At 35.7% G+C, this 26255-nt stretch overlaps 1 protein-coding gene and 2 pseudogenes across 3 annotated transcripts in view; all 3 read right to left on the reverse strand.

The window, feature by feature from the left end:
* Window positions 1-3340: 3340 nt before the first annotated feature.
* Fstl5 (follistatin like 5) overlaps window positions 3341-26255 on the reverse strand; it is a 585582-nt gene continuing 562667 nt past the window's right edge. For all 3 annotated transcript variants that reach the window (XM_052180341.1, XM_052180340.1, XM_052180339.1), the window contains one exon: window positions 3341-4043. In XM_052180341.1, coding sequence (XP_052036301.1) covers window positions 3341-4043 — 703 coding nt within the window. The remainder of the gene's footprint in view (window positions 4044-26255) is intronic.
* On the reverse strand, window positions 11077-11986 carry LOC127683252 (small nuclear ribonucleoprotein-associated protein N-like; annotated as a pseudogene).
* Window positions 12167-12391, reverse strand: LOC127683251 (SNRPN upstream reading frame protein-like; annotated as a pseudogene).

Raw genomic sequence — 26255 nt, forward strand, 5'->3', positions numbered from 1 at the left:
TGGATGGCCTTGCCTTCAGTCTCTGTCAAGTGCTGCTATCACTAGGTTTTCTTTGTTTCTACAATATTAGTGTGTGTGTGTGTGTGTGTGTGTGTGTGTGTGTGAAGACACTACACATAGAGGCCAAAGGTCAAGTTAAGCTCTCTTTCCCCAGGAACCATCCATTCACACACATTTGAGAAAGAACTGCGTTGGACAGCAGTAATCAGTCCAGTCTTTATAGGGCTTTCATTCTGTACCATGTCTCAGAATCTGACCATAAGCTACCACCCCCTTTTAACATAGCTAAGTTGCCTTCCAAATTACTGTCATTTTCTTGCATCTGGCTTTGGTAAGGTCTTCCCATGTTAAATGCCCCCTTCCCTCTGATAGTCATATCCCTCCCTTCACAGCTGTAACTCTGTTTTCTTCTCCTGACTTCCACTCTCTGATGCTGCAGCCTCTTTGTAAGACAGGTTTCTAGTGATTATCTGGCTTTCCCTTCACCTTCAGTTTTTGAATAGAACTGTTGAAATGGCTACCTGAAATGCAGCTTTAGTCTCTACCTGTAGAGTGATGCTCAGGGTTTGTCAAATATCTCTGCTCTGTCTTTGGAGAAAGAAATGTCTACATCAGTAACAACACAAACATGATATAAGCGTTTTGCTTAGTTCCCAAGTTTAGATTTTAACTCCTCTGCCTTTAAAAAAATGTTGTTCAGTCAGGGAGCATGGGTAACAAACCTGAATCCCTGATTTCCTCAACAATGAAAAAAAGGCAAATTTATATAACTATCATTTATAGATAGGGGGAGAAAATTTTGCTTTTGAGTTTACTTTTGAGGACCTGTGAGGACACAATCTCTTTAAGCTATGAGAGATTCTACAGAAACAGACAGCACAGGGTACAGGCTTTGGGACAAACATTGAATGTTGAAGGTACACAGGGCAAGACAATGCAGGGGTTTCTACATCTGGTACTTACTGAGGCCTTTTTAGATTTGACTAGCATTTTACATCCCCAACTATTCAAGGAAGGCCTCTGTTATGTTCCCTGCATGTGCAAACCTCCCACTCAATCTAACTGCTTGTCTTGTGATATGGAAAGCTGCTTGTTGGACAAAAACTCCTCTTCAGTTCTAGAGCCAGATAAAAGGATGAGGTTATTGCCATTAAAAGTCCCTTGCTCTAAACACTCCAACCTAAATTCACTTGCTTCCCCAACACTGAGTATAGTCCCAGCCAGTTGGAATAAAGACTTTAATTGGCTATAAACCATGTCTGAGGATTCTTCTCAGATGGGCTCCCTGTAACACAGAGATGGAAGAACATTGCTATTTTATGAAAAGCTGGGTTGAAATTTTCTTTGGTCTCCCTTCAGTTTTCTTCTATGCTCCACCTCACTATGATTTTTACAATGACATGGGGCACCAGATTATTTCTGAAGCCTATGGAGGCATAAAATATCAGGAACACTAATTCATTTCTGAGCACACAAGCAATAAAACATAAGATGTTTATTTTTTTATCAAGCAATGACACCAGACAGCATCCACATGGTAAAAGCTTCTAAAAGATGATGTACATGTACAGGTTAGACTTACGTCAAATCATTAACACAAAGACACTGCATGATTCATGTTCCCAGGGGAGGAAATTACTAAAGAGTAAAACAGACTCAATCAGTAAAAATGTAGGCTGATTTCTGTTGTTTATTAAATCTATTTCCCTTAAGGTTTTCTTAAGCTTAGAAGAAATCTATTATCACACAGCCCATGATACTATATACACAAAAGAGAGTGCACACTATAAAATTCCAAGTTTCTATGCAGTTTTACACAATTTAAACTTGAATAAAATTCGTATTTAAAAAAAGATCTTATTGGATTACCTTCAGCAAATGGGCATTACTTCAATAGCTCATCACCAGTTTTAGCAACAATAAGAAGAAAAATAAGTAGAAAAGATTCTCAAACCATGTATGCTATTCCCTTACACCTGGATTGTTTTCCTATTCAAATAACCAAACTGATTGGTATTAATCTATTTCTACTGGTTTTCTATTTTCTCCTTTAGGAAAAAGGATAAAGGCATTTATTTTTACTTCTCTACTATTTCTCAAGAGACTCTGTTAGGTCACAGCTAGAGCACACAGTTAAAGAGAAGCTGCTTTAGAATATGCAGAAGTAGAAGTCATCTTGGCCATTGATAAAGGATGGGCTTATTTAGTAGATACACCTAAATAGCAAAAGCAGTGGAGTTCACTTTTCCACTCTCCATTGTGGGCTCATCTTACTGTTTTCTGCTAAAACCCATTCATCTTCTTTGGACTAACCAAGTGAATGTTGTCTGATGAGGATTTAGGCCACTGCACTACAGAGAGTGGTTCCAACTTTGTCTGTCAATTTTCCTACAAGTGGTTCTTTCTGTGAAGACACAGTCATGCTCCTTTTCCAGAACTGAGAAAGTTCCTGACTTATGCAACACTGGGCTACATAAAAGAATCAATCTTCATAATAAAGAAGGAAACCTTCTGTAAGCAGTTGAATTCCCAGATAATCATACACCAATAATATAATGCACTCAAGTGAATGAAAGCAAAACATGTACACAATACATTGCAAACATTTTTACCATACACATTTTTCTTCCTTCCTTTCCATTTTCTATAGCACAATGCACACAGTACAGTGAATGTTGGATAGCTTCTCATCTGTATACAGCCCAAGGCCAAATTATGCCTTCACATGACATTTCATTGAAGGTCAAACAAATGCTGGAAGGCAGGATTTGGCGCAAGATATAAACATTTCTTAATGACAGTAGATTCATTGCTTATGAGGTTGTCCAATATGCAGAGTTTAGCCTTCCTTTTTTTTCCCCCATGACATTTCCTTCAAGGCACAAAAGATTTTAAACAGTGGACGGGACAGAGTATTTTGAATTAAGAATTTTAAGGTTTGACACGACCTTTTATTTCTGATTTAAGCATAGCAAAATGACAGAGGAAAAAAAAATACCTTAAATGACACGATGCTTAGGTCATCTGAAATTCCCTGCAGTGTGTGTGTGTGTGTGTGTGTGTGTGTTTATAAAGAATTTTAAATCTTATTTTATTGGTTTAAAATATAGCTACATGTTTGATTCTTGCAAGTGCTGTAATTCCTAATTAAATATTGTATGAAATGTTCTAACCTGCCAATATTATTGTAAAGTTAAAAAAAAAATCTATCTTATTTGGAAATAAAACGGAGGGGGTTTTGACTAGAATATAAATTCAGAAAAATTAAGTTTTAATTTAAATATGGATCAAGTGCAATGTACTGTAAAACTCTTCTTTCATAATTAGGTAATAGGGCTCCTTAGGCATCGCCTACCCAAATGACTGTATTTCCTTTCTGAACCTCGGTGATCTCACAGTTTAACTTATTAAGGCGACCGTCCAGGATGAAGAGGGACTCTTTGGAAGGTGTCATCAGGTATTGTCCAAACAGGCCGCTGCCTTGGATGTGCCTGTTCTTCTGGCTCCAGGGCCAGTCTTCTGCCTTGAGAGGTTCTTTGAGGCTTTTGATCATCTTGACCTTCCCAGAGGAAAGCTCCACAAAGAGTACATCTGTTTGTTGGCTTGAGCTGCCATAGATGTTGTACTGGTGGGCTTCTGTGAAGGATGGCTGGAAGGCTAGGTCAGATATGTGCAGGTTGGTGTGGATGTCAAACGCATCTAGAATTTCTCCTCGGATGGTGATATATTGGACTCTGACAAGACCTTTCATGTCGTTGACACTGACTAGATAGTGTCCATCTGGAGAGACATAGGGAGTGCCCGTGACATCACTATTGAAGCCAATGATAGAGTCAGTCACACTGTCTACCACAAGCTGTGGTGGAATGGCTCCAGTGATGTCAGGCTTGCAGCTAATGAAGTAGTATCCTCCCAGATGGGTGTATGCCAAGGACAGAGGAATGCACTTTGAGTCCTTCAGGCTAATTGTTTTGATGTAGGACATGGTTTCAAGATCAATTTTGTGTAGTGCAGATTCATCTTTATGAAGAATAAATCCAAATCTGGAATGATAAAAACAAGGTTAGGAAGGAAACCGGAGAGTTGTTCCACAACAACGTATATCACAGACAGAAACAAGGTCTGCCCCAAGCCAGGGCCTTGACTGCTGTGGTAAAAAAATTTTATGTAACATTAATATTAAATTAATTTTTATGGTATCCTGTTACAATGCTTTATCAAGGTTACTTAATTATACTTTACATCCAAATAATTATAAATCCAGATGAAGAATGGAAAATAATTTAAAGCAATGGCAATAGTTAATATAAAGAACCAATTTTCCTTTTAACATGAAATTTTGTTTTATATATCTAAAGATGATACTAGTAAAGCAGATAACTGAACTAAGCCCCGCAAGAATAACAGGTTTGAAAAATGATAATTTGTGCATTTACTTATTTCATTTGCATTCTTTGTTTGATAAAAGTTTGACCAATGACTCAAAGATGCCAGGGAGCACTCAGTTTCATTCCTGGATTCCTTTGACTATGAACTAAATAGCCAGCATTAACATGTAGATAAATAGTCAGATCAGTTTTATTATAATATTTTGAGGGATTATTTTATATATGTATAGTTTTACATTTGATGTACTATATTATACTTACAATTACTACATCTTATTACCTTCCTAAACTGCTCTTTTGATTTTTATATTATTTATATATTTTATGTTTAAATTTTTCCACCTTACCATATTTAGATTGTCCTCATTTTGATTTCATAAGCTCATTGTTTTGGTTCTCATATTGAGCAATAAAGAAACTTCATTTTTATATTATTATTATTAATATTGATAGAATAACTTTTTGATAGTTCAAAAGCCTTATCAATTAAAGGTGAAAAAAATATTGTTCTCACTTATACGTGGAGAAAAAAGAAGATTGTATTGCATTAAGATGATAATAAACAAATAGGACTGCTATGAATATTTGTAGCAGCCTTACTTGTAATAGCGAGAAGCTGTAAATAATGCAGATGTCCCTCAACCAAAGAATGGATACAGAAATTGTGGTTCATTTACACAGTATAATACTATTTAGCTTTAAAAACAAAGATATCATGAATTTTGCAGGCAAAGGGATGGAACTAGAATATATCATCCTGAGTGAAGTAAGTCAGACTCACAAGGACAGACATGTTATGTACTCACTAATAAGTGGAAATTAGCCAAAAAGTACATAATACCTAGGATACAACACACAGACTTTAAGAAGTGTTCAAATTCCTTAGTGATCAGAGAACTGCAAATCAAAATAACCATGAGATTCCACCTTACACCAATCAGAATGGCTATGATCAAAACCTCAGGTACTAGCACATGTTGGCAAGGATGTGGAGAAAGAGGAACACTCCTCCATTGCTGTTGGGATTGCACAACCCCTCTGGAAATCAATCTGGAGGTTCCTCAGAAAATTGGAAATAGATCTACCTAAAGACCCAGCAATACCACTCTTAAGAATATACCAAAAGATACCACACCATGCTACAGGTGCACATGTTCCACTATGTTTGTAGTGGCCTTGTTAGTGATAGGCAGAAGCAAGAAACAACTCAAATGTCCCAGGACAGAAGAATGGATACAGAAATGTGGTTCATGTAAAGAATGGAATACTAATACTCAGCTATTAGGACTGAGGATGTCCTGAGTTTTGCAAGCAAATGGATGGAACTAGAATATCCATCCTGATAGAACATCCTGAGTGAAGTAACTCAGACCCAAATGGACATGGATTACCATCCATGTACTCACCAATAAGTGGACATTAGCCAAATCAAAAACAAAAAGTAATAAAGCAGAATAGTCAAGATTCAGTCCACAGAACTCAAAAAGCAATCACAAGGGGCGGGTGAGGAACCTGGGACAGAAAGTGGAGAGGGGGTGAGGGGAGAGAGGAACATGATGTGGTATTGGGTGGGGAGGTAGAAGGACTGAAGTGCTGAGGGCCAGCAGAAAGAATGAAAACAGGCAACCTCAGGATGTAGGAGGTTGGGGGTCCCTCCAGAATGCACCAGAGACCTGGGAGGTGAGAGACTCTCGGGAATCAAAAGGAGGGGCCTTAGATGAGATGTCCTACAGTGGGGAGAGGAAACTTGTAGAGCTCACCTCCACCAGAAAATCAGGGCATCAAGTGAGGGATGGGCTGCCATCCCACAGTCAAAACTCTGACCCATAATTATTCTAATCTGAAAGAACTGCAGGGATGGAAATGGAGAGGAAAGAAATGATCACTTAGGGGAGGCAGAGAGAGGGAGGGATCTGGGTTGGAGAGAGGAAAGAGAGCGGAAAAGGGGAACAGGATCAGGTATGGGGTGGGAACAGGAGAGAAGCCCAGAGGGCCAAGAGAGTGAACGGAGATAAACAGCATCTGAGGGTGGAGGTGGGAGAACTAGAAATACACAAGAGACCTTGGATGTGCGAGACTCTAAGGACTCAGTGGGGGTGACCTTAGCCAAAGGCAGAGAAACTTGAATAGTCCACCTCTAGTTGATAGTCAGGGCCTGAAGAGGAGAGTCAGGGTTACTAAACCACAGTCAAAATTTCTGACCCAGAACTGTTTCTGTCTAAAACAACTGCACGGACAAAAATGAAGAGATTGAGATACATCTCATGGCGGGGTGGGGGAGGGGTGCACCAAGGCCTGCCACTATTACTAATGTTTAGATGGGATGCTGGCATGACTGGCATCTGAGAAGCCCTACCATCAGCTGCCCCAGACAGAAGCAGTTACTTACCCCCAACCATTGACCTGAAGTTGGGGACAGACCCCTATGGTTTATTTAGGGGAAAAAGCAAGGGGAGAGCAGAGCAACTCCATGTGTGTGTGTGTGTGTGTGTGTGTGTGTGTGTGTGTGTATGTGTGTGTGTGTGTGTGTGTACGTGTGTGTGCATGCACATGTGTGTGTGTGTGTATACACAAAGACATGACACGTACACACACACACACACACACACACATACATATGACAAAAAAAAAATCATAGGCTATGTAATAAAACCACAGTAGAGGCATAAACCTCCTCCTTCCAAGTTTTTGGTCCAGAGTGTCTAAAAGCACCAAAGCAACTGAACCTATTATTGCTATTACTTGGTTGCCAGTTGCTCCCTTTTTCTGAAGACACCAAGCATTTTTTTATACTGGACTCAGAAGATTTAAGCTGTTACTAACGAAAAATTTCCCTCACTGATGAGCAACTTTCAAGGAAATGGAAAATGAAGAGCAAGCTAAAAAGGAAGGGAAACAGTCAACTATCCAACTCAGTTATGGTATTTATGAAAAACAATAACCATCATAGCAAGATATTCCCAGAAATGCAATACTGGTATTTAAAATAGTTATGATAACCAGCAGAAATTTAATTGGGTTTAAGTCACAATTCACAGCTCGAACATATGTGGGTACTGAAGAAATGGATCATAGAGCAAAACCAATTTCCTATACTAGTGTAATTTTTAACAGTTATAAATACTTACACCCACAGATAAGTGAATATCTCACCTCTCATCAAATAAAGTTGTTTTTGCAATACAAAGGTATCATTAATAAAAGAAATATCTAATAAAATTGCACAGAGTAACTGACCCTTGGGTGTCCCTACAGTTCTTACATCTAAGTTTCAAAAGCATCCTAAAGGAGGGGAAGAAAGATTTTAAGAGCCAAAGGACGAGGAAGTATTCTGAGATTGTGACTTCTAGCTTTGATAGAGTAACAACACCTATGACATCTATACAGCATGGCTCCCTCAAATCGTCTTGAAAACCAAACGTCTTGACATCCCAGCATAGATGGAAAAATCTCACTGTTCCCATTTATAAATTAGATCTACAAGCTACAAGTGTTGAGAAAGGGAGGATAAATCCTCCCCTGGGATGATCATAATGACTGGTTATCCAATACCAAGTTATCAACCCTAGAAATATATGCACCCAGGCCAGACTGAATGAACCCTGGGGGTAGTTTTTAATGTTTATTTGTTATATGTATATGTAAAGAAGAGGCTGTGAATTTGATAGCAGTCATTGACATGGAAAACAAACATTGAATGGGTAAGAGAAAGCAGAGAGAAAGGAAATGAAGTAATTGTAATTCATTTAAATAAATAATAAATTAAAACAATTATAAGCAGTTATATAACAGTGTATTTTGTTTTCTGTATAGTGATAATCACAGGAATTTAATTTATATAAATAGAAATTATTTCCACATATGATACAAAAATAATTCCAGTAATATCTTATTATAATTTCAAAAATATTTTAAACCAGAATATTAATATTAATAAATACATAGGTTTACTATAGTAAAAGTATTTCAGAAATCAGTAGCATGTATGATTTATGGTTTGAATAAAATAATTTAGTGTATAAGTTTACTATGAGATGCATAAAATTATACTGTTTCTACATTTCTTATATCACATATAGTTTTAAGTTTTATATTGAAGACTTAAACACAGAAACTCCTTTCAACAGCTTTGTAAATATGTATTTTAGAAGACATTGTAGGTATATTGAAGACCAAGTCTTCCTGCTTTTAAGAAGTCTAAAGGTTTTAAGACAATGAAATTTGGAGATTTACTAGTAATTCATGCTTATGTATTCTGCTCCCTGCTTCTAAAATACCAACTACTATTATCCCTGTATAGTTGAGGTAATAGAATTAAAAATAATATTTCTAGTGTATTTCTGAATTATAACCATTTCTGATTTCTTTCTGGTTTCATTATTCTCCATGTACCTTAAACCCTTATTTGTGGTCTTTGAATAAATAGCTCATTCTATATCAATTCTAGATAAAATTCTAGAGTGCTGAAGAAATGAAAGAATAATCATCATATGTTTATCAGACTCTTCAATGTACTTAATAATATCTAATGCAGGAATATATTATGCTCTTTGATTTTTTTCTAACATATAATAAAAATTTTCAAAAGCTAAGTGACTCACATTTTCTAACTCAGTATCAAAAACGTAGAATCTTAGGTTTTGCTATCCATGTTTAATTTTGTCTTAATAAACAACTTCATTGTCAAATAAATCATCTTGTCTTGCTATTAATAAGTAATGATTATTAATCTCTTGGAATAGAAGTATACAATTAATGAAATTATGAAATAGGATGACAGATATTTTCTGATATAAATTGTTCATGGGCTCAGAGGAAAAGCAATATCTCACTCGTTTAATAAAAGCAATAATCCAACCAAGTCTTGGCATTTAAGCAATCCTAGTAATGTCAAGTCCTCCAATCCCTTCGAGCAATGGGTTGCACTTGATAATGAGAAGGAATGAACTAACCTCACCATTCACCTGAACTATTTCAGCTGTGATAGTGAAGGATGTACCAACATTTTCTGAGATCTCCCTTGGCTTCTTTTCCATAACTTAAAAAAAAAAAGTTCTGGTTGAAAATCCAGGAACCCCACAATGACGATAAAATGGTAATCATCTTAAACACGTACTGTGCTGTAGGATTGAGCAACTCAGCCAAAAAAGCAGTTTATACCACTGCTTTATTGTTGAGAAAGTGAAGTTTCTAAATAAAATTTCAATTTAGAACAGCTTGGTATTCAGAAAGCTCTTACTGTTCATCAGGCAGTGATTAATACTTAGGAGACTGAACTTTCATGCATGCTTATCTTCATAAAATCATGCAGGGTGCTGCTCTGTCTAACATTTGTAAAAATATTAGGGAAAAAAGTGAAACAAAGATCATTAAAAATGTACTCTCAATATCATATTTTGACTGAAAATTATTGTCCTGTATAATCCCATGTGAATTGGTGAGATTTAGTGTAGTATGTTCTGTTTTTCTTGTTTCTTATTTTCTTTTTTTTTCTTCCAGGGTGTCTACTCAATACAGTTTATTTGGAAGTGGTTAAAAAAAAAGAAATGTCCCCACTTTATGTGACTCTCTCCATGCTTGAGCTATGTCCTGGAATCCTATTGAATGCAATGAAGCAGGGCCTTCTTTCTGGACTGAATTAGTTTCCTGAAACAATTCTGACTGTAATAGATGCTATGGAAATATGATCTTCCACAGAGTCCTCTCTCCCATAAGTTTCAGTTTCTGCACTCGCAGGAAGAGGAGACTGTTGCAGAATACTCTGAGGAAGGATGAAGTATTTCTTTTTATTCTTTTCTTTCTTTTTTTGTTAGATATTTCTTTATTTTTATTTCAAATGTTATCCCCTTTCTTCCATTCCCCTCCAGGAAAACCCCCTATCCCATCTCCCCTCTCCCTGCTCACCAACCCACCCTCTCTGGCTTCCCTGTCCTAGCATTCCCCTATAATGGGGCAAAGAGCCTTCACAGGTCTGAGGTCCTCTCTTTTCATTGATGTCCAACAAGCCATCCTCAGTTACATATGCAGCTGGAGCCACTGGTCCCTCCATATGAACTCTTTGGTTGGTGGTTTAATTTCTATGAGCTCTGGGGGACTGGTTGGTTCATATTGTTTTTCCTCCTATGGGTCTGCAAAACCCTTCAGCTCCTCAGGACCTTTTTCTTCCTCCTCCATTGGGGACTCTGTGCTCATTCCAGCAGTTGGCTGAAAGCATCTCCATCTGTATTTGTCAGGCACTGGCAATGTCTCTCAGGAGAGAGCTATAACAGGCTTCTATCAGCAAGCACTTGTTTCCATCCACAATAGTGTCTGGGTTTGGTAACTGCATATGGGATGGATCCCCAGGTAGGGCAGTCTCTAGATGGCCTTTTCTTCAGTCTCTGCTCCACACTTTGTTTCTGTATCTCCTCTCATGAGTATTTTCTTCTCCCTTTTAAGAAGGACTTAAGTATCCACACCTTGATCTTCCTTCTTGAGTTTCATGTGGTCTGTGAGCTATATTTTAGGTATTCCAAACTTCTGGGCTAATAGCCATTAGTGAAGTGTTTCTCTTTTTTCCAATTGAATTGCTCTATGAATTTATTATCTATAGTTAATGTAGTAAGAGGGGTCAAAATGCTTGCAGGCTATACAATTTCACTAGAAGCATTGTAGGGAAAGAGAAGGGCTGAGCTTTATCAAGTATATCTTAGGGTCTTGGTGGACACATTTCTGGGGGCAGGTGGGCCTCTAATTCCTGGTGGAGGGGGTCTCATTCCTGGAGGGGGCGTATCTATAGGTGTCCCTCGAGCAGGGGGAAGGCCAATGGGTGGGCCCATGGGTGGTCTCATACCAGGTGAAGGAGCCATACTGCCTGGAAGTGGGCTTGCTCTGTCTACAGGTGGAGGTGGAGTTCCCTGTCCTGGTGGGTACTGGGTTGAGGCTCCTGTAATACTGGCAGTAGCAGAAACAGCAGCAGCTACAACAGTGTCTCTTCCCTGTGGTGTCACGACCTGCTGGGATGGGCCTCCAATTCCTCCGGGACCTGCTAATCCAGGAGGAGCTTGGGGAATGGGCACACCTGCTGGTACACCTCTGGCAGCTGCTCTTCCAACCCCAGGGCCACCTGCAGCACCAGTAAGAGGCACAGGAGCAATGCCAATATCTTTAGGAGGTGGACCTTCCACAGTCATGCAAACTAAGTTCTCCCCATATAGCAGGACCAGACCCAACACAGGTTTTTCTTTACATTCTGGCTGTTTTGCATTCTTTGGCTTGAACTTCCTGAACTCATCACGATCAGAGAGGATCAAATTCATATGCATAAGACTCAATGAAGCAGTATTCAGCAAAACCAGAACGGGGAAGTGGGAAGGGGTGAGTGGGAGGACAGGGGGAGAGAAGGGGGCTTACAGGACTTTCTGGGAGTGGGGGGGGGCTAGGAAAGGGGAAATCATTTGAAATGTAAATAAAAAATATATCGAAAAAGAAAAAGTCAGAAAAAACAAAAAAAAAGCCTTAACGGTGCCAATGAAAATTCTTCCATCTTGTAGGATTCATCTCATTCTACAGTCAATGTGATGCAGCACCTTGCTACTCTTACCCACAGTCATGATTGCTATTCCACAATAGTCATTGTCAACCCTAAAATTTCAAGATCCTTAGTACTTGGGGAAAGGCTATAAATAAAGGTTTGATGCATGTTATTAACACACAATGAAAGCTTAACCAAAGTTTCACATACAGTAGATGAGTCCTGTTTTCCTTGACTTCCACCACTTTGAAGTTGCAAAACTGCTTTAACCACCTCTTGGTGTCGCAGCTAAGAAAACCTGTCTCAGTTCTGCCTAGAAATCCACCACAGGAACTTGCTGTTGTTGAGAACAACGTATTGGGTATAAGTGACACTCTTGGTTGCTCAGTGAGGCTGTTCTTCTGCTTCTGCATTTGACCTGGACCTCAACCTCTGGCACGTGTTGTCCAGTAGTTCTTCTCAAGTGTAAGTGATCCCTTCCTTGCTCCATTGTTTTGACATTAAGTCCTAAGAACCAAGCTTCTGGCATCTCCAGCTCCCTCTCCTCTCTGCCTAGAGAAGTGTTTCTATTACTAAACATAAAACCAGCAGCATTGCAAGCTTAAGGAGAGTGTTTTCCTGCAGGAGCCGAGCACATTACATTTGCTCTGTAATTTTATGCTCTTTGTATCTATTTCCTATTCTCCAAGTAGGTAAAGCGGGGTTTTTTGTCATTGTTATTGCTTTTTTTAATTTTCATTTTTATTTTAATTTTCACCATATATGCTTATTGTTCATGTCACTGTTACACAATGACATGATACAAGTACACAATTGTACCTGACATACTCAAATCATTCACATTCCACCTCTTACCCAATTGTCGCTATGTTCTGCTATATGATTTCAAGTCTATTCTAGTCTCATGTACATTCAGGATTTTATTTGTGCCAAAGTTCCATGAGTCATGACATAAAACCAAAACCAAACTTGTGATCCACTCTTCTTTGTCAACCAATGCTCTGGCTGTGTTTCAGATGACAGTTGTTCCTTCAGTTTTCATGATAGAAAGCTTGGTCCTCAGTTTGCAGTGTATATGGTGTTGAAGATTTTAAGGCTAGGGGCTGTGTTCTCAAATGTAATTGAGGAATTTCTAGGCTCTTGGCTTACTGATGCTGTCTTCTTCCTACTGGGATCACACTGAAATGAATGGGTGTCCCAAAACAAACTTTCATGATAGCTGTGTTGAGCTTTCAGCTTCTAAGATGGTGAGTTAAATACACATATTTGATTTATAAATTGGACTGCCTTGGGTATTTTGTTATAGAAATACAATCTGGATTAGCACAGGTAGATATATTGTTCCATACTTGAGAGATCAGAATAACTATCGGAATCCTGAATGACTTGTAACTCTCACTATATCTATAGGAGAAATGTTCAGTTTATTCCTTCCCTGGTCTCTAAATTTCTCACACAATAAAGGATGAAATGATTCACTCCACTTTTTGTTCATATTCAGTATAGTGTCTCATTAAATTGTTCAGGGTGGTAACTGATTTCTGTAATCATTTGCCTCTACCTCTGAAGTTGAACTATGGCACATGCCTCTTCCTCATCAGGCTGTCTCTGAACCATTTCCTAAAGGACTTACTGAAAAGATTGCCTATGGGCCATGGTGAACTGGGTTCTGTACAAATATTGGCATCACAAATAGATACTGGTGTTATTTGAGATTTTTTTCTAACATCAGAGAATGTTGTGGATGATATTACGATGTAGTTATCTAAGGATATCAACCAAGGCAGCACTATAAATTGCCACTGCAAAGACATCTTTTAGTTTTTACCACTGACATTCTTCATGGACACAAGCCATGGAACTTGCATGAGCCACCATTCACTTTTTGGGATTTCCTTTCCTTTATTGTGCTCTATTATCTTAGTCATGCCCATGTAAGGAAAAGCATAAATTATGTTCCTGCCTAAGCACCAGATTTAGAGTCTTATCAGAATTTTACCTAAATGAGTAAAAATCATATTGTACTAGGTATTCATGGTTTTGAGAGATTGAGACCAGGAACCAGAATTGTCACATTATAATCAGTGTTTTCTAACTAATAGGAAGACAGACTCTTAGCTACATGGTGCTTTGACATATGGTACTATTTGGAAGTTTTCTGGTTTTGAAACATAGTCTAGAAAATGCTGAAAGTAAAAAATGTCCTCCTATCCTTTCTCACGTTAGTTGGGATATTACTAAAATGTCAAAGGATAGATCACATGTCTGTTATTTCCTGCTTAAGATTGGTTTTTATATTCCTTTGTTTAAAAAGGAATGAAATACATTTTTGATACTGTTCTTTGTTCTCTGTTCTTGTTATTCTGATATATTGACAATCAGGTTCATCCAATGGATATAAAATAATACATGCATAATTTAACTCTGCTATATTTAAAGTATATGTTTTTTGAATTTTAATGAGTAGTGAAAATCAGCATTTTAAATTATATTCGTGTCATGTATATAGTTACTTAATTCGTGTCATGTTATAGTTAACTCTATAGTTAGAGTGTCTCTCAAATATTAAAAACCTTCACTTAAACTCCAATTTGTTAAGAGCTCGGAACCTACTGCTGTGTATACTGGCCTGTGACTTCTATAGGGGTTCATCAAACACTTTCCTGAACTCTATTTCCAATCCCCATTTTTCATCCTTAGCCCTGTTCCAGACAACTTGCAGGGGCCTAGCCATTTTTTCTCTGACTCCGCTGCCCAGAGATTCCCCCAAACCTCATGACAGATTGAGCTTTCCTCCTTCCTGTGGACCCTTTCAGAAACTGCTCTCTTATAGATCATACCCATATATATTATGTGTGTGTGTGTGTGTGTGTGTGTGTGTGTGTGTGTGTGTGTGTATGTGTATGTGATAGCATCCTGTGGCAACAATAGATAGGAATTTGAAAACACTCCCTACAAAGCAACCCAGATGGAGAGACAGCAAAAGAGATCAAGAAATGGAACACCCACCCAGCAAACCTAGGACCACATAGTAATAGATATCAAGTCAAAAGAAGAGTATATGTCATGAGCAACTACAATCACTGTAAGAATGAAAAAATGAAAATACGACAAGAATAAAAGAGAGATGTTTTCCAAGACACATTTATATGCTGGTTTTTAAACACATGAACTTTTTATCCATGTGGCAAATTTATTCTAGAAAAAAAACTGAAAAAAAAATCTTTTTAGAATATCATCCCAAGCCTAGATACCTAGAGTCCAGCACAACAACCCAATCATTAACATCCTAAGTTATATACCTTCACTACAACCCAGAAAAGAGGCCTTAGAAAATGCAATATAGCTGAAGCCAAGGACAAGGATTTCAAACTATAAATAATGGTCAAAATGTGCCACAAAAAACCTGGTGTGACTGGAATTGGCATTTAGGTACAATATGAATGAGTCCAGTGGTTACAATGTGTCATGTGAAGTACCCTATGTTGGCATGGGGAAGGAAATAGAAAGGAAGTAAATGACCTGTATCCTCAAGGAAACCTGTTATCAAGCACTGGATGTTTACAATGTAATTGTGACTTTCTAAGAGGGTTTGGGAGAAGGGACAGATGTAGCTATATTCTTCTTTTGACTACTAAATCACATTTCCATTGTACCAGGATTCTTCTGAAGACACTATATTAGTCTGCATCCCAGAAGTAAAAGGGCAATTTGCAATTAGAATTAAAAATAGAGAGAGAAAAAATTAAACAATTGTTTGCAGGAAATGAAAATATGGCCACGGGGATGGGATAGTGAAGGAATGTGGGGACTATTTTAATAAAGCTGTTACATGCCAGTTCCTGGAAAGAATTTGTGCAGATTTGTGTTTTATCCAGAGCTTCGAACTTTGATCCAAAGAATCAGCTTTCACAAATCCACAGATAATGAACTGAGAGTATAGGTAATATACTATGGTCTCATTATTTACTATACATTTTCGTCAGGCCTCTCATTGGTCAAACTCACAAAAGTCATCTTTCATGCACTTGAGAATAAGCCACAAAAAGAGTAATGATCACTCATCGCTAGATCCTCTCTGAACCCACCCACTCTGAGCCCTCCATATGAACAAAGCCACACAAATACCAAGTTGTTGAGGGATTAATACATGGCCGAGCATGCTATACAATCCTGTGCAAAGTTTTAAAACTGAAATAAATTTACATAGAACATCACTTGAATGTGCTTAAATTAAATAAAAAATTATGACACAATATGAGAAGCATATTTTTGCATATTTTCATTTATATAAATAAAAATGTAACATCACAACAATATCAACTTTATAAATAACAATGGAATTCAAAATGGAAAAGCCATATTAAGATATTGACTTTAGAAACTAGAGAAAATAATTAAAGTAAAATAAATGGGTAACTATTAAAATGAAGTTTTATGCCATAAAACATGTAGCATTAAATGTAGACTTAAAAGAAGCATCATATTAAAATATTTTCATATGAAGGTTTTTAACCTTGTAAATATTATTTAACCATTTGGCAAATTTTATTCTAGGACAAAAAGAATTGAAAAAATCACTTTCATGTCATTTTCTCTTATAATATGCTTAATCATTCATTTTAGAAAATAGATTAATTACTTTATGTATGGAAAATGCATGTACTTAGGTATATATATATATATATATATATATATATATATTATCCTTTAATGATAAAAGCTCAAACACATCAAGATATTTTATCTAAATGAAAACTATTGCTAGAATAAGTCATTCAGAAGTAGATTAATGTCATGTGCCTTAAATTAAATTAAATAGTGTATGTGTTATTTAATGTTATAGACAAGACATAAACTACATGTATATTATGTTAGGTAATCAGCTACATGATAAATAATCAGATAAACATTCGCCAAGATATGATGTCCTTAAAGAAACAGCAATATTATGGAAATTTAATTGATATGTCTTAATGAGAATGGTTAATATTTATCAGTCATGTTCAAGGTATGTTTATGTTTAACATAAAAGATTGAGAGAAATTTTGAAAGGAAAAATATCAAACTTCACCTATAATACTAACTAGGGAGAACTGAAAAGCAAAGTGATTCCATCTACAAGTAGGGACTCCCTTCCATAGAAAGACATTAACTGCCTGTCATATTAAGATTCAAATTGGACACACAATTAGGTGAATGTAAGTCGCTGACAAAAGCTCAAGACTATGTCAGCAGTAACAATAGAAGATGCTAATATGGAGACCCTGTGTTGATGTGGGTGCTCTCAGATAATTAGGATAATTGTAGGCTTTCTGGAAAATAATTCAGCATATTCTTGTAAACGTAAAATGGGCATCTATTTTAATAAAGCAATAATCACTCTTACTTCACGTCTTTAATAAATGCTCAAATGCACAAAGATATTGTCTGCTATAATGGATTCAGTAAAGAGTGGTTTGTTTTTAATTAAACATTAAACAATATATGACTATATGCCAGTAGAACTCTACACTGAAGCTATAAAAATGATAATGTATAGGAATGAGACAGGTATTTATATGTTATTTCAATATTTATTATTTATGTAGTGGATGTGCATGTGTGCATGCATGTGCACGTGTGTATATTTGTTCAGAGGGCTGTGAAGATCAGTAGAAGGTATTGGGTTCCCTTAGAGCTACAGGTAATTTTATAGTGCTATGTGGATGCCATGTAGGTGCACTCCAATAAACTTGTACGCTTTTTGTGGAGCAGTAAATACAGAGCCATTTCTCCAGCCCCAGCTGTTGCATTTTAAATTAATACTTCCTATAGTGAAATGAATTTATAATTTATAATAATAAATATATATTATAAAAATAAAATATATATTTTATAATTTATAAAATAAATATATATTATAAAAATATATAAATATAATTTATAATTTAAAGTAACAAGGCAACATTTCTTTAATTAGTGATGTCAAATATCAATCAATAACTACTATTGAATGATCTTTACTGTGTAGATAAAAGTTCTTTAAGTGAATCAGAGACATAAGAGGATATTTATTATTGTTAAAGTCTCTAACTAGTACTAATGAGGCCTAGAATCCATCTATCTAGAAGATGAGTTGGAATAGGATTCTCTCTCGCTCTCTCTCTCTCTCTCTCTCTCTCTCTCTCTCTTTCTCTCTCCCTCAGTCCTTTCTCTGTGTGTGTGTGTGTGTGTGTTTATATTCATATTCTGTTAGGATTTGTCAGCTGGAGAAAATTTAATATGTGAGAAACTAATTTCATATTCAAAATTTGTAGTATGTGTTAAAGATTCTACAAAGTGGAAACTTCTTTCATTGCTACTGACACATTTAATGTGTGTAGACAATAACTAGTAATTACCGTGAAGAATCTTTGTCATATTTATATGCCTTGTGATAATAACTCATTTTGCTGTTAACTATCTATCCTGAAGAAATAATGATAAATGTGTATAAATGTTTCTGTGTAAAAAAAATTCATAAGACTATTATGTACAATTGAGAAAATTTTGAAAGTAATTTAAAGCACAAATGTGCATATTTATAAAATGTTGATATAGAAATGTGATATACTATAATATACCTGTTAAATTGTTTTTAATAAAAATTTTGTTTTACATTAACTTTTTTGAAATTATATATAAATATAGCAGATTATTGTGTGAACAGTATATTTTATATTTTATAACAGTATATTTTATAAATAAAATAAGCAAATACATGCATGTGGTGAAAAGACAATGGATTTTAACTATGTTCAGAGACTGGATCAAGTTTACTTTATGTTTTTATTTGTGCATTTGTTATTTAAGTTTTATATGCTTTGTTCATGAGTAAAGTCTATGTCTTTGATAAGGACTCTATGAAGAAAGTTACTCACAGATAGATGATAAATATACATAGAATGTATCTTAGTTTTAATTAAAACTTCCATAGCGCCTATAATTGGTCAATATCATTTTAAACTTCAACTCCACTAAAAGTCATGTAGATATATGTAGGGACTATTCATGATGCTTTCTTTTATTAGCATTTTTACTGGATATTTAATTTATTTACATTCCAAATGTTATCCCCTTTCCAGTATTTTCCTCCAGAAATCCCCTTCCCTCCCCCTCCCCCTGCTTCTATGATGGTGCCCCGCCCCCCCACCCACTTCTGCTTTCCTGCTCAGGCATTCCCCTACATTTGGGCAACAAGTCTTCACAGGACCAAGAGCCTCTCCTCCCATTGATGCCCTACAAAGCCATCCTCTACTACATATGCATCTGGGGCCATAAGTCACTCCATTTGTACCCTTTAGTTGGTCATTTAGTCCCTGCAAGCTCTGGGGGATCTGGTTGGAGGATATTGTTGTTCTTCCTATGAGGTTACAATCCCCTTCAGCTCCTTTTGTCCTTTCCCTAATTCCTCCATTGGGGAACTCATGTTCAGTCCAACAGCTGAAAAAAACTTCAGCAAAGTGGTTGGCTATAAAATTAACTCAAAAAAACAAAACAAAACAAAACAGTAGCCTTCCCATACTCCAAGGATAAACAAGCTGAGAAAGAAATTTGGGAACTAACACCCTTTACAATAGTCACAAATAATATAAAATACTTTGGTGTGACTCTAACCAAGCAAGTGAAAGATCTGTATAACAAGAACTTCAAGTCTCTGAAGAAAAAAATCAAAGAAGATTTCAGAAGATGGAATGATCTCCCATGCTTGTGGTTTGGTAGGATTACTGTAGTAAAAATGCCTTCTTGCTGAAAGAAATCTACAGATTCAATGCAATCCTGATAAAAATTTCAACTCAATTCTTTATAGAGTAAGAAAGAGAAATTTCCAATTAATCTGGAATAACAAAACCCAGGATAGCAAAAATTTTTCTCAACAGTAAGAGAACTTCTGGCAGAACCACCGTCCCTGACCTTAAGCTGTACTACAGAGCAAACATGATAAAAACTGCATGGTATTGATACAGTGACAGGCAGGTAGATCAATGGAATAGAATTGAAGACCCAGAAATGAACCCACACACCTATGGTCACTTGATCTTTGACAAAGCAGCTAAAACCATCCAGTGGGGTATCAGGGGAAACAAGCATTTTCAATGAATGGTGCTGGATCAAACTAGCAGTCAGCATATAGAAGAATGCAAATAGATGATCTGTATCTCCTTGTACAAAGCTCAAGTCCAGGTGTATCAAGGACCTTCACGTAAAAACAGTTACAATGAATCTAATAGAAGAGAAAGAGGGGAAGAAGCTGGAACACTTGGGCACAGAGGAATATTTTGAACAAAACACCAATGACTTATGCTCTAAGATCACAATGCTTTAATACGATGGTTCATTTACACAAAGTCTCACATTCAGATATATACATGTCCAGTTAATTTTAAGTATTATTGTACATTTACTCCCTTAACTAAATTATTTGTAAATACAAAGATTACTTATATAATCAATGAGCATGGAAAAGATGAGAATGATGAACTAATAGTGTAGCTAAAAAGAATAACAGCTATTGCTGTATTGATGATCCCAACGAAATGTGCCCATTTGTAAAAGGATAAAACAATTGTCATTGGAGAATTAGCCAGGGATGCAGTTCATAGCTAACTAGTATTCATTTTTACTAGATTGCATATATGTGCAAAATTTTAAAACTGATACATAATTACATCATTTTTCTCCTTCACCTTCCTTCCTCCTATCCACATCAATGTTTCTCAAATTTGTGATTTCCTTTTCTTTGTAATTGTTACATATATGTTTAGATGAAGAAATACATACAAACCATCAGCTGAATCTATTTAGCATTATTTGCATGTACATGATTTCAGGCATGAATACTTGGAATTAAAAATATGTCAGGTGCTTCATTCTCTCGGAAATCTAATTTTTCCTTTTTGTGTGTCCCTAGTTGCCTGTAGTTCTATGTTTAGAAGTGGGCGCCATACAGTATTTCTATTGATGTCGTCATTACTTGGGTCCTGTTTAAGTAACTGTTTTGTTGTGGTGTTGTGGATGTACTTTCCCTGTCAATTCCAGGACAATTCATTTTTAAATACTCGCCTTGAAATCCATCCTCTCGTTAACCCAAATTCTATACTCAGAAGTGCACCTACACTAGTTATCTGAATTCTAAGTTTTGAACCCCATTGGAGAATGTTCATTTTTATACTTACTACATGCAATCTGATGTCTAAATTACATTTAAAATTAAGGGTGCTGTTATTGCAATATCAGAAAAGATGGACTTTTGCAGAGATTGAACTGAGAAGACAAAGTGAAGAAGCCACAAAGTGAAAGCTGAACTTTTAACCGTACTTGGAAATGGCTCTTCCTGAATTCAGTAGTCTTTCTCCAGTGACTCCTTTTAATTTCCCCAATGATACAATAGAGAAACGTATGAAATATTATTAAGATGATTGTAGAATAGAAATCCCAAAGATTTCCTAATGCTAATGCTGTTTAGTTTTCCCAAAGACTATAATCTCATGGATTTAATTTCTATTTGTATAATGGTGATTGTGCTAACTGAATCCCAGAATAATCTGAGAATAAATTAATTTTAGGAACCTTCATATTTAAATAATGACATTGATGTGAAAGGTGAAGACTATAAAGTGTTCACAACAATGAGCTGAACTTGCTTGTGCTTCACTGAGAAGGAACACTTTCACTGCTGTTCAAAAAATACATAATTCATATTTTAAAATTTAGAATTTAATTGAGTGCTTTTCTTAGTATTTAAATATATTTATATTCCCATACTATTACTTTATTTTATCTTTGATTTTACTTAAAATATTTTGAAGTATGAAACACATGCACACAAATATACACACATGTGTACACACACACACACACACACTGTGCATCAATTAAAAGCAGACAGAAAATACAGTCTGCTTCTGGAGAAGACTTCTTCATAGATGGAGCTCACACTTCTGACCAGAATAAATGGAGAACAAGATACATTCAAATGTAGCATTTTCAAAACAAAATAAATGCTAAAAAGCCATAGAAAAAAATCTTTCACAAAATATATTTTTAAATGTTTTTCAAATAAAAATATTTTAACCAAGAAAATGAAATTATAAATAATTGCCAGAGTTGTCAGGGTTATTTATTTTTTTTTACTTTTTTTTCTTTTGGCAGTGGCTTAGCCTTTTTTTTTTAATTCAATATTTTTTATTTACATTTTAAATGATTTCCCCTTTTCTAAACCCCCACTCCCCGAAAGTCAACTCCTTGCTAAATGATCCTAAAGAGCTGAATCTCATACTTGTTTGTTAAGATATGATTACTGAGCTAAGAAGTGCCTCTTTTAAAACAGCATTGTTGTGTTTTTCCTTTGTTTTATTGTTGTGTTTTTCCTTTGTTTTATTGTTGTATTTTGTTTTTTTTTTTTTGCAGAATGTATTACAGAATCTACAGTTTGTATAGTATCTTTTTTTTTTGACTCAAGTGGAAATAATACACTTCATTTTTGTGAGAAAAGATTTGTACCCTGATCTTTCTCAGTCTGTGACGCTTCCTTTGCTTGTCTTTCTGTTTATTACTGGTACCTGAGGATGTAGCCTTTGAACCAGGCAAATCAAGACCTGTTTCATGGCTGTACCTAGCCTCCTTTAAAGGGATTTAAAATAATAGACACAAAATCTACTTGTACAATCTCGTATGCACATTTTCTTCAGCACCATATTTTTCTGAAACATCAACATTTTATTTGTAACTTGTAGGAACTATTAGTAATCATTTAGTATATGTGAAAATTAACCCACTGGTTCATGATAAGAGCTTGGAACTCTTTACCACCTGGGATAAGCATTGCCACTTACTGCTCTCTAGTTTACTGTTGTCTAAGCATTTCTACTCTAGATTCTCTTACTATCTTTATAAAATTAACCCAGCTTGTTTTTATTTGAAAGCAAAGAAGGCTTACTTTAAAGTAATGAACTTCATAAAAGTCTTCAAATTTTAGAAGTTCCGCTAATTGTTTTAGCAAGCTTATTCTAATTTACCAATATTGAAATGACTCATCAGCAGCACGTACATTTCCTTTGCTCATTTCCCAGGAGAGTCTCCAGAACTGAGTAAGCTTGTACTCTATTGCTGATCTGTTTTCAAAATTCATCTTATGCTTGAGCAAAACTAGGAAGGGTTTATAATAAAGACTTGGATATTGAGCACAGTTTTGCCCATCATCATATCATTTATTATACAGAATTTCAAAGAGAAGGAAAATATCCCATAGAAGACTGCTAAAGTCAATAGTCACAGAAACAAGATAAAGGTTGACAATTCAATTAAACGTATATTTGTTTGGAAAAAGTAAAAAAAAAATACGCATGTTTTAATGCATGGATAAAAATCCCCTATGTCTTACATGTCTTTGTGTTACTTATTCTTCTAGAAACTTTCATGTTACTTAGTTGTCATTTCAAAGGTAATTTATGAATTCTAGGAATACCCCATAGGTGTTCCGGCCCATGTTACATTTCATAAGTTATAATAAAACAGAGGTATACGCAAAATTAAATGGCTTTCTAATATTTGTGAATTGAATTCAACATAAAATTATAACAAGTATTGGTATTCAAGAAAAAAAGTAGGATATGACATACTTAAGAATAACACATAGGGTGAATAGATGGCTCAGTCATTAAAAGTTAGGCTGGCAAACCTAAATATAAGAATAAAATATAAACGAAAATAAAACCATATGCCATAAGTTTAAATACTTTCAATTGGCATCTCATTTTGACCTCCATCTGGATTTATCAGGTACTTGGTATTTCTGTCCATTAAGAGATATGGATTTAAAAGTTCAAAGAGAATATATTGACCTGGATAACTGATGTGTGAATAGTTAAACACTGAAAAATTGTGTTTTTCAGTCAGGTTGGTTTTGAGTTCTTATATCACACTTTGAAAGGGTTACTGGAGATTTTTTTCCGTGTCTTTCCAAATAATGGTTATTTGTTTCTTTATTTATAATCAACAAGTATTTGGAATTATGTGCATAATGTCTGATACATTGCAGGTACTTAGTGAATTACAGATGTTATCATTAAGAAAAATAGTAAAAATGTCAAGAAAATACACTGAAATTTTAAAAAAACTGAAAATATCAGTGAGTAGTTTATTCTTTTATAGAATTTAGACCAGTTTCCTGAAAAAGACTGATGCACGGGAAGACGTAGGAACACAACTTCCTCCTTAGTCTGTGTTCTCACATGTTTATTTTCATGTCTCTTCTACAGTTTTTAAAATAATGTCCTATCTTTGATTACACAAAAGAAATATGTAGTAAAATAATACAACAAATGCAGCACTTCAGAGTAGTAGCTGCTAATTACTTTTGACTTTATAATTGGCAGGATATAATGTATGGCCAGTTTGTATAGTTTATTAATTTACATCCATATGGAAATATTTGTACATTACATATTTAAATATTTGAGGCAGTATTTACATTAATTCTGTGCATGTACTAATTCAATTTTTGATGGGGTTTTACATATCATCCTATTAATATCAATATATAGAGGGTAAATGGTTTCCTTTTAGTATCATGATCTATTGCAATGATTCTCAACCTGTGTCTTGCAACTGTTTTACCTTGATCATGTCTCAGATATCATGCATATCAGATTTTTACATTATGATTCAGAACAGTAGCAAAATTACAGTTATTAAGTAACAATGAATATAACTTTATGGTTGGGGGTCACTACAACTTGAGAAACTATATTTTAAAGGTAGCAGCAGTTGAGAACTACTCATACATTGGAATAAATAGCCTCATGATTAGTATTCTAAAAGAAAAAATTTCAAAGCCTCATGTGATTGTGGGTCACCACACACTGTTCTGATGAGGAGGAAAGGCTTGGTGTATTATTCAATTGATGTATCCCAATGTGTGAAACACTTCAGAGAACTGAGGAGGCCACTGACCCTTCATCCAGTCCCTTTAATGTCTTCGTGTTGCTATCATTGAGAGTGTGATTCCTTAAAAGCATTTCCTATTACTGTTTTGTTTCTTAAGATATTTGTCCTTGCCTTTATCTCTGTTGCCATGACAGTACACTGGTGACTGGGTAGTTTATGAAGCACAGCACTCTGGAGACTGCGAAATCAGTGAAAAAATGCAGAAGTATGTGTCTCTTGATGAGAGCTTCTTAGTGAGTCCTCGCATGGTGGGAAGTTAGAAGGACAAAGAGGGGCTCATTCCCTCATTTAATTTCATTCATAAGACAGAGGTTCATTGCCTAACCCTGAACCTCCAAAAGTGTTGCCCTCCCAAAAGTGTTGTATTGTAGTTATGCAATGAAAATTTTAGCAGGTACAAAAAACATCATTCAAACCATAGCAGTGACCCAGTTTTTGTCAGCTTCATCTCAAATATTATTGAGATTCTTATCACATGTTGATTTCTCAACATGTTATAGCTTCAGTTACATAGAGGTGCTATTTATGCCTCATTTAATAATTTACATTCTTCCTGACCTTTAATTTTCTTTTTCATTGTAATCTGTTCCAAAACTGTACTAGAGGCTAGAAATCTATCACTGACCACTGAGGATTTTGAGGATAAAGACTAAAAATGTGGTCCCAGGGTTGGGATGTCTCCTTCCAGATCTCACCACATGCTAAATTTTTTATTTTGCAGGATATATATTTCACTTCTGTAAAATTATATCACCTGAGTGATCTCTTATAGAGGGTTTTTGAAGACCACATTAAATCATACAAGTTATAAATAACTGTGTCTTGTGTGTATTAACTTATACAATTTAATTTCATAAATATATTAAGATCGCCATGAATTCATGCCTTCCTTTAATGTGTGTACCTAATATTTTATTAGATACAAATTACCATGGGGGGTGAATTTTGCTTACTCTTTGTATTAGTTTGAGTTACAATTGCTGTGATGAAACTCCATGGTCAAAGCAACTTAGGGGAGAAAGGGTTTATTTTAGACTCCATTTCCACATTGTTGTTCATCTTCAAAGGATATAGGACAAGAATGCAATCAGGGCAGGAGCCGATGCAAGAGTCATAGAGGGGTGCTGTTTTCCGGTGTATTCATAAAGACATGCCAATTAGTATTTTCTAGGTCCCAGGACCATCAATCTAGCCATAGCACCACCCACAATGAGCTGTACTCTCTCCTACCAATCACCAATATAAAAACGTCCTACAGCATTGCCCAGAGCCAGCTCTTATGGAGCCATTTTCTGAACTGAGGTTCTCCCCTCTGAAATGACTTTAGTTTTGGTCAAGTTGACATGGAACTACCCAGATACTCTTGGAGAATATGAAAGTCTTTC

Source organism: Apodemus sylvaticus, chromosome 4 (assembly GCF_947179515.1).
Source record: "Apodemus sylvaticus chromosome 4, mApoSyl1.1, whole genome shotgun sequence".
Taxonomy (NCBI): Eukaryota; Metazoa; Chordata; class Mammalia; order Rodentia; family Muridae; genus Apodemus; species Apodemus sylvaticus.